The following is an 8,953-nucleotide window of genomic DNA, read 5'->3' as shown; positions in this document are numbered from 1 at the left end:
GGCGTCCCGCCGAACATTCGGAAAGGGAATTCCTAACGGGGAAATAATTAACGGCCGGATGGCGGCTGGAGGTGCAGCAGCAGCACGACTCCCACCCTCCACGGCGCCCCACGCGCCCCTCGCGGCGACGCGACGTGCTTGAATGGGAATGCGACGCGGAAATGGCGGCGGTGCAAAGTCTTTACGCTGTCCGCAGAATAGCAAAATGCGGCGAAAGCGCTTGCTTGATTGTGTGTGCACGACGCGGGGCACGTCGAGGGAGAGCGAGAGAGAGATGGGGAGAGGACCTGGAGGGGTGGGGTAGAGCGCCCGTTATCTCTTCCTCTCTCTCTCTCTCTCTCCCTCTCCCTCCCTCTCTCACTCTCTCTATCGCTGTCCGGACCACAGCTCCTCCCGCCCCTGCCTCCTTCTCGCCACCGCCGCCGCCTTTGAGATTCAAAACACCACCCGACTCCCGCCTCGCCCGGCTGGGCCCAGCCAGCTTTTGGCGGTGGCCTCTCCTCTACCCGGTTAACGCTCGCATCATGGGCTGCTTGGCGTTCACGGTTCACCCGCGGGTCGGGCGGGACGCGGCGCGCGGCGCGCACGTCCAGCCGAGGCCGCCCCTGTAGGTGTGTGTGGCCACCCGCGCCGCCGCCGTCGGTCGGCACAGTGGAAGTCGGGGGGTGGTAGGGGGCTTTCATCTTAAAGTTGTTGTTAATCTCCCCATCCTCCCCTTCCTTTTCCATCAAAATGCAAATAATTATGAAGATGATCGCGATGGTGATGATGATGGTGCTGGTCATGATGATCATCATGACCACCATCATGTAGATGGACGGTCGGAAGGAGGAGGGGGAGGGTCGGTGTCAAAGAGAACACGAAATTGAAGAACAGAAATGGACACCAGAGAGAGGCAAAGAGGGGAGCAGGCAGGAGGGGAGGTCATCTGGGGCTGGGGTGAATAAATGTGAAATCAGAGCTCGTCGAACACTTTTTTTTTCGTGCGTTAGTGTAGTATGCGTGGGGTATAAATGTAATGCGGGGGAGGTGTATCGTGGGCTCTTGGCGGCAGTGGGGTGGCGGCGGGTAGTTGTAGGCGTTTGGTAAAGTTACACAGCTGCCGTCCTGAGGCTCTCGGGATGCGCACCGAGGAGGAGGCCATGGAGAGCATTCAGCCTTGCCCGCGCGCTGTGCCGTGCGCTGCGTCATTCAGGTCCTCGAGGCCGTCCCCACGCCGCCCCCAGGCCGGTCGTTGCGCGCGCGTTACGGTGCTCCTCGAGGGCCTCGAGGCCGTGAGCTGAGCGCGGCGCAGACCATCCGACCCTCATTAGTCGACACGCGACACGAGAGCGCCGCCGCCGCGCCGCGCAGCGCAGCACAGCGCCACCCCTCCCGAGAGCAGCAGAGAGAGCGAGGGGCCGGAAGCAAAACAAAACAAGAAAAATACAAAAAAATAAAATAAATATATACAAGTATACAGCAAACAAAGCGAGCGTGTTTGAGCGCGGGGGACTCGCGGCTCCGCGGCCGCGCGACATGCCCGGGTTCGAAATATCGCCTCCCTTGCGTGCCGAGCGGCTGTCCCCGCGTGTTTGATGCGTCAATGTGGCTTCTCTCGTAATGAACGGTATTCGGACGCCACTCTGAGCTGGGACCGGGAGGGGGGGGGGTACACAGTGGTCGGGAGACGGGAGGATTCATCGCGTTGGGGGAGGCGAGGACTGGCGCTGCTGCTGGCTCGGCTAGCGTCGTAGGAGGGGCGGCAAGACAAGGGCGAGCCGTACGCCCCTGTCTCTCACACCGAGTGTGCGTGTGTGTGTGTTCGTGTGTGTGTGAAGGAGGATGGGTGCGTGTTAGTGACATTCACCCCTCCCTTCCACCACCACCACCCCTCCCCGGAGCGCAATCAGAATAAATGTTTCCGAGCCGTGAGGGCCGCGCCAGGCTAGGTCCGAAGCTGACCCCGCCCCGCTCCGCCCCGCTCCGCCCCGCCCCGCTCCGCCCCGCCCCGCCTCCGGTCGGAAGGCTCCAGGCGAGGCGGGGCGGGCGAGGCACGAGGACGCCGTGAAGGGTTGTAGCGAGGGGGCGGCCGCTGCCGCCGGCGGGGGCCGCCGCGCGCCGATGTTGTTGGTCAATAGAGGCTGCCCCTCGGGCCGCCAGCGAGGCTCTGGGCCTGGCCTGCTTCCGGGTCTCTGCTCAAAGCCGGAGAAGCTCCCCGCCACCCTGTTCCTGACCGTCCCTCTTCTCATCTCTGTCTGCAGTGGCGTGGTTCACGTTCGACCCCAACCTGTCGCCGGGGCTGCAGTTCTCGGCGGACCACTGCGCGCTGTCCTGCCCCGGCTACGAGCACCGCGTCGCCCTGGGCTCGGTCGGCTTCAGCCGCGGCGTCCACTACTGGGAGTTCAGCGTGGACCGCTACGACTCCGACACGGACCCCAGCTTCGGCGTGGCCAGGATGGACGTCGCCAAGGACCAGATGTTGGGTGAGTCGTCGTCGTCGTCCTGGTTGCAGCAGCTCGCCGTAGTAAGCCAATTCGAGCGACACAAGACTTGAGCATTCTCTTTGCTCTTGCAGGCAAGGACGACAAGGGCTGGGCGATGTACATCGACAGGCAGCGGTCCTGGTTCCTGCACGGCGATGCCCACGCGCAGCGCTGCGAGGGCGGCATCCAGACGGGCACCACGGTGGGGGTGCTGCTCGACCTGGACAGGCACCAGCTCAGCTTCTACGTCAACGAGGAGCCCCAGGTGAGTAGGGCTGCTCTGTCAGCTGGGCAGCTGGTCCTGTTTGTTTGGACCGTGGGGACCAGCGCCGTATCGTCTCTGAGTATACTGTCCTGCAAGGCAGGCGTGCGGGTGGGCTGCCTATTCGCCAGGGGCCATGAGGCACCATGGTTCGAGACCGCAGGCGAACCCGCTCGCACGCCTCCGCGCAGAACTGTGCATCCCAAATTAAAAGACGGCGCTTGTCAGCTGGTAACCCGCCCCGTAATTTTGCCTCCCACACTGGACGAGAGAAGAGAGGTGAGGTGTTTCTAACGGCCGTTTGCCCACAGGGCCCCATCGCCTTCCACGACCTGTACGGCGTGTTCTACCCCGCGGTGAGCGTCAACAGAGGCGTGTCCGTGACGCTGCATACGGCCCTGGACCCTCCCACGGACTCGGACGACACCTGAGGAGGGCTGTGGGGCGGGGGAGCCGTCCCCCGTCCCCGGACCACCTACTGGCCCGCCCCCGCTGCCGCCCCCGGCGCTGCCGACCCCACCCCCGACACCCTCCCGTGGGACCATGCTCAGCAAACACATATCTCTCCTCCCAGGGGGGCCGACGCCTCCAACACGACCCCGACGAACTCGGACCCCGAGCCGGCCGGGCCCCGGCCAAGTGTGTGATGAAGGAAGAGCCAGGGTTTTGGTTTGTACCGACGCGACGGATCTCTACGGTGAGGGGCGTCTGTGTCTCCATCATTGCAAACATCGTTCGCCTGACTGCAGTTGATTTTTCGAGACTGAATCTAATCTCTGAGTTTGATATATGACTCGTTCATGTATTCTACACAGTAACAAACACAAGTTGCTCTTACTCAGCTGAGTGAAGTACTGCGAATGTTTTGTTTCTTAACAGACTGTACTTATATGAGTAAGTTTGCAGAAGGATATTTGTGTTCTAGATCACCATATACATTTTTTTTATAAAATGTTAAAATAATTGATTGGTTTTTGAGGAAGTTTTCTCCTTTTCTATTTCATCAAAAAAGAGCGAGAGAAGGGGGGGGGGGGGCACATATACCTTTAGTAGTAAAGACAGTCTTGGGGACTGTCTAAAAATGATCAGAAACAATAAATTCATTCATACCAAATTGGTATACAAGTGAAGAAGAGGAAACTTCCACAAAAACCCTCAGACCACCCCAAAATGATGGACCTTGATCATTGATTTCATTTCCTGTTGAAATTACACAGGATCTTGTGTAGCCTAGTCATTCAATCAATTCACTATGATGTCAATGTGAATGAGATATTTCTGTTTTAATAGTAATTATTCATTGGATGAAACTCTAAAATATAGAGGCCATAATACGACTGACTGTAAATAGATTGAGTAATTAAGATTGTTTTTATTTCTTACTCTTTGTAAAGATTTTAAGTTATAATATTGTAAACATATATCCACATTTTACATCATGGTTTATTTAATGTGCTTGACAAGATTTTGCACTTTTCATTTGAGTGCATTTGAGACTTCAAAAACACAATCCCATCTTAAAATATGATTTGAAAGATTCAAACAATGATGATGCAGTTACAATAGATCTCACATACTTGCTTCAAGAAAGGAATAATCTTCCTTTGCATTATTTTTATCCTTTACATTATTTTCAACAAAGACAGGTTTAAAAATATTGCTTGCATGTCAGGTGTGATTAACTACCAAGTACTGTACATACTGTTCACTGAGTTTAAACATAGGTAAGAAAAACAGAACTGTCATCTCATTATGCACTAAATGTTGTAATGCAGTACCTTCAAATGTATTTATTTGTACATTATGTGTATGATAGACTTATTATGTGATTTGTTAATATTCGCTTACATTTCAGTATGTATTACCTTTTCATTGCAAATAAAATATTTAATAAACTGACTCCAGCAAAGAAAAAAGATCCGCCTACTTTTTACAAAAATACAAGTGCAATATTTTGTAGACCTAAAATAACAGGTACTAAGAAATAGATTGTGATCACGCCACAATCAACATGTGCAAGTGCAAACAGGTTTCAAAAAAATTATTGTACACTACCAAAAGTCGTCGTCATCATCATCACCACTCTTTCTATCAACTGAACCACCTGAAACTTGCAAATTGCCGTTTTCAATGCTAGATAATGATGTATTTAAAAGCTGACTAGATTGTTCATAGACTTTCACATTTTCTATTGTGGTTGGAATAGCTACTATTGCTGTGTGGGGAATTGCATTACTTTCACTAACTACAATTGCACTAGCTACAGATGAGGAGCAAGTTGAAATTTCATTTAGAGTTGAGTCAATGACATTTAATTTTAAAGGTAATCTTTCAGGACTCTCAACTGCAACAGGCTGCAGAGATTCGGAAGGAGAGATAACTTGGTTGTCGACCAATGGGACTAATTTTTTGTTCAACATAAGAAGATTCTCACCTGCTCTATCAACATTAGACTCCACCGTTTTTTCCTTGAGAGGAGATTGAGGCACGATTTCTAAAGGGTTGTTTTTTGAACTTAGGTTTTCATACTTGTCAGATGTTGCACTTTTGGCTTCTGGACATTTTGTTTCTTCATTGACAACTTCTTTCTCTGGTGCTATTGATGGTCTTAATATGTCATCTGAATCCCTCACATCATTTGAATTATCTGAGACTCACTTTGGTTAATTTTGTCACCTTTCTTCACATCCATTTCCACCTGAGGTGGAGAGTAGCGCCCAGAAGAGAGCACTGACAGGCCTTGCTCACTACCATTTTGTAATGTATTTGTCTTATGTTTTATCAATGAAAAACTCTGGTCTGATGCTGGTACATTTTCTTGGACTCTCAAAATATTCTCAGAGCGTGGGTAGGAATGCCTGGTTCGTTCTGGCAAAGTAAACTGTGTCCGAGGCCTTGCTGGGAAGCGTGAAGATAATCTTGAAGATGATAATCTTGACGAAGTTAATCTTAAAGAAGTAGATGTTGGAAACCCATGCCCTTGAGTAGTTGAAGAAGGAGAAGAAAAACTTCGTGAGTGAAGAAAGGCAGTTGTAATAGGTTGGGACGAGCTCAAAAACAGCCTATCAGAACTGGAGTTGATTGGATGCTATGAAACATAACAAAATAAAATTAATTTAAATTTGAGAGAAAAAATATGAAATAAAACATCACATTGTAAAAAAAAAACTTGTAGGATTTCAAACTCTTACCATGGGTCTATTGATTGATGTTGACTGACTAGAAGCTCCAAGTACAGGTGTGGTTGTGGTAACATCTGCTTGACGTGCCCGAAAGTCTCTATAACTTCGGTCTACTGCTTCACTTTCCTCCTCCAGCTTTTGTAACCGATTTTTGGCTTCTCTAAGAACATCTTCTGTGGGCGAATCATCCGAACTAAAAGAAAAAATGCTACAATTAACAAACAACCAATGAGATATTAATTTGAAGATTAATAAGGATACTGTAACTTACCTTAAGCTTCCAGAGTGGTTTAAATGATACTGTTTTGGATGTCTTCTGCGATAATCTTTTCCTGGAGAGTGTGCTGTATTAGAGAAAGCATCTAAAGGAAACCACGGAGTAGAGCCAGTGTGATGACCATAAGAGGTGTGAAGTGGTGATTGGAATGTTGGATCCAGTGGCTGTTGTTGTGGTAGTTTATCTGAGCAAATACAATCAGGATTGTCAAAACATTTATGTATACAGAGTATTAAAGTACTGTTCGATTTAAAACAGAACAAGAAGGGACTGAAAAATAATTCATAACAATGAAGTGGTATTTTAAAGATGTGTACTTACTCAAGGGTCTTTCTGCTGGCTTTGGAGAGGAAGGTTCCTTTTGTTGGGCAATATGATTTGCTAGTTCAGCTGCTTTAGCTGTCAGTTCCTCTATCCTTTTCCTTTGCTGGGCTGCTATTGCTTTCAGTTCTGAATTTTCTTGCTGTAAGCGATTGAGCACCCTCTTCAGAAGAACCACTTGGTTGTTTCCCTCCTGAAGTAACAAATTGAAGAAAACTAGTAATAATCAAGGTCTTTTATATTTTATTTTCTACACATTGAAAGCTTCTTTCAACCAACTTTTTCATTACTAGAGCTCAGCAAACTCTCAAATGATGCATGTACTTTGTTTTTAGTAACATACTGCTCTTCAAAACCCTTTCCTTGACTATTGGACGAAACGTCCTCAAATTTTTCTGCTGTCTGAGTACCAATATCAGCCTGGAATTCACAGAATAACACACATATTAAACAGTGAAGCCAAACTCTTCTGGGAAGTATTTGGAGTATGTGATGAGGTTGCAGGAAAGCTGGTAGCATACCCGGCTGTAAACAGACGTCTGCAGTTGTTCCTTGGCATCCTTAAGTTCATGCTCAAGCTGTGAGCATCGTTCTTGAAGATGGTTCAGTTCTACAATTGTTTTAGAGTCAGAATGCTCTTGTCTCAGGAAATGAGCAGCCTCTTGTAATTCAATCCGGAGTCCTGCCAAAGTGCGGTGTTCCTCTTCTAGGCTATAGACACGAAGGGGTAAAAATACATCCAAAAAAGAGCAAATTGGGTAAGTAAAATTATTTTGCTCCCCCTACCTTTTCTGTTTTTTTTCTAAAGATTTCTCCTTTTCCATTAGTGCATTTTCTTGTTGTTTGATTTGATCTGCGTGCCTCTAAAATAATAAAACTATGATTGTACTTATAAACTTATTTTAGTATAAATCTAATCTAAAAAGGATAATAATCTCACTCACCTGGACTCTACTCAACCTTTCAAGTACTAGATCATGTTGTTGTCGTAGTTGAAGAGTAACTTGTTCCAGGTGCTTTTGTTTAATCTTGAGATCTTCCTCAGCAGCACTGTGCTGGGCACGAATCTTTTCCTCGTGTACAAGAGCTTCAGCCATTAATTTCTGCTCTCGAATGTGTATTAATTTATTATGTTTTTCATTTTCTAGTTTACGGACACTGTTGGCAGTTTCAGCTTGTAGTCTAAAACGAAAGTGAGATCATGTCAAAAAAATCACAGACACAGTTCTGTGATACATTATTTTTTTGATAAAATATTCATACTTGCGCAGTAATTCTTCAACTTGTTGCAACTGATTAGATGATAGTTTGGCTCAAAGAAGAACAAGTCTTATCTCCTCTATCCAATAAGTTGTGTTGTAAGTTTCTTCCTTCTTTTGAGTTGAATTTTTTCTGGGTGATTTCTCTTCTTTCTGTGTACAATTTTCTACTATTGCTGATAGTGCAGTTAAGGCACAAACCAACAGTGGTTCTCTTGCATTGTTGTTGAAGTAAAGACGAAGAATATGATCCATACCTTCAGAGCCTGCTGATATACCGAATACTTCCATAATATCCTAAATTGTCAACACAATGTTGATTAGTGAAATTTTATAGAGCAGGGCTTTAATGATATGAAAATATTTTTAGCAAACCTGCACATCCTTTTCTGTGTATCTTGGAAACTCAGATCCACTTTTCAATGTGTCATATTGAGGCATGTAAGACACATACCCAGAAAACTTAGGGAATGATGCAATTAAAGGTGCCTCAGCAACAAATATAGACATGGTGTAATGATATTCTTGTTTTACTAAGAACTCAACAATAAGTAAAAGTAGAGCCTAGACAGAAAAATGTTAACTGCATACAATCGCTTTACAAGTTTATAACGGCAATATGTTACATGGTAGAGACATACCTGAAGAGTAGGGGAAACTGATGTATCCGAAGAAAAGCGTAAGCCTGGGCATGGAGCGTCATTACTGTACAGCGCAGAGATCATTCGATGTCGCATGAATGTCCGTAGCTCTGATAGTAAACCACGCTTCTCAAACCTAAGAAATGATGATAGTAAAAGTGAGTGACTTTTAGGCTTCTGAATTGTTAAGTCAAAAAATGAGCAATAAAAAAAAATATGTTCAGTATGTTACCAATCAAACAACTGTCGTTGAAATTCTTTGCTGGAGATGTCAGCAGTGACGTTTCGAGTGTTCGCCATGTTCTGAGTACAAAAAATTTATGAAGTTCTGCAGAAAATTCTAAATTATCTATAAAATGGGTACAAGTATAACCTACAATCTTCTCCAGAAACTTACTGACATCAACGTAACACAAGCAGAGCTTTGTCAAAGAATGTGAAAACTACGTCGAAAGCAGGCAACATCTTCGCAGTAACATTATTTTTGACGAACAAGCCATCACTTGCACAGCAGAAAAAAATATAAACAACATAATGGTGACGTAC

At 46.7% G+C, this 8,953-nt stretch overlaps 2 protein-coding genes across 2 annotated transcripts in view; one reads left to right on the top strand and one right to left on the bottom strand.

Moving 5' to 3' along the window:
- The window catches only part of LOC113215445 (E3 ubiquitin-protein ligase TRIM9), a 126,138-nt gene extending 121,634 nt beyond the window's left edge, over positions 1 to 4,504 (top strand). Inside the window, exons 8-10 of the mRNA XM_052275434.1 lie at positions 2,244 to 2,465; positions 2,558 to 2,730; positions 3,039 to 4,504. Coding sequence (XP_052131394.1) covers positions 2,244 to 2,465; positions 2,558 to 2,730; positions 3,039 to 3,158 — 515 coding nt within the window. The 3' untranslated portion in view covers positions 3,159 to 4,504. The remainder of the gene's footprint in view (positions 1 to 2,243; positions 2,466 to 2,557; positions 2,731 to 3,038) is intronic.
- A 274-nt stretch (positions 4,505 to 4,778) lies between these two features.
- Positions 4,779 to 8,947, bottom strand: LOC113215442 (uncharacterized). Its single transcript, XM_052275428.1, has 15 exons — positions 8,805 to 8,947; positions 8,640 to 8,710; positions 8,408 to 8,543; positions 8,142 to 8,330; positions 7,833 to 8,063; positions 7,771 to 7,799; positions 7,452 to 7,689; positions 7,294 to 7,370; positions 7,029 to 7,218; positions 6,787 to 6,927; positions 6,508 to 6,700; positions 6,181 to 6,370; positions 5,919 to 6,102; positions 5,361 to 5,815; positions 4,779 to 5,241 (listed from the first exon to the last, which is right to left on the bottom strand). The coding sequence occupies exons 1-15, from the start codon at positions 8,808 to 8,810 to the stop codon at positions 4,779 to 4,781; spliced, it is 2,793 nt and encodes a 930-aa protein (XP_052131388.1). The 5' UTR covers positions 8,811 to 8,947.
- Positions 8,948 to 8,953: the final 6 nt, after the last annotated feature.

This window comes from Frankliniella occidentalis, unplaced genomic scaffold (assembly GCF_000697945.3).
Source record: "Frankliniella occidentalis isolate FOCC.00 unplaced genomic scaffold, Focc_3.1 Scaffold8, whole genome shotgun sequence".
Taxonomy (NCBI): Eukaryota; Metazoa; Arthropoda; class Insecta; order Thysanoptera; family Thripidae; genus Frankliniella; species Frankliniella occidentalis.
This window is presented reverse-complemented; position numbering and strand designations above follow the sequence as displayed.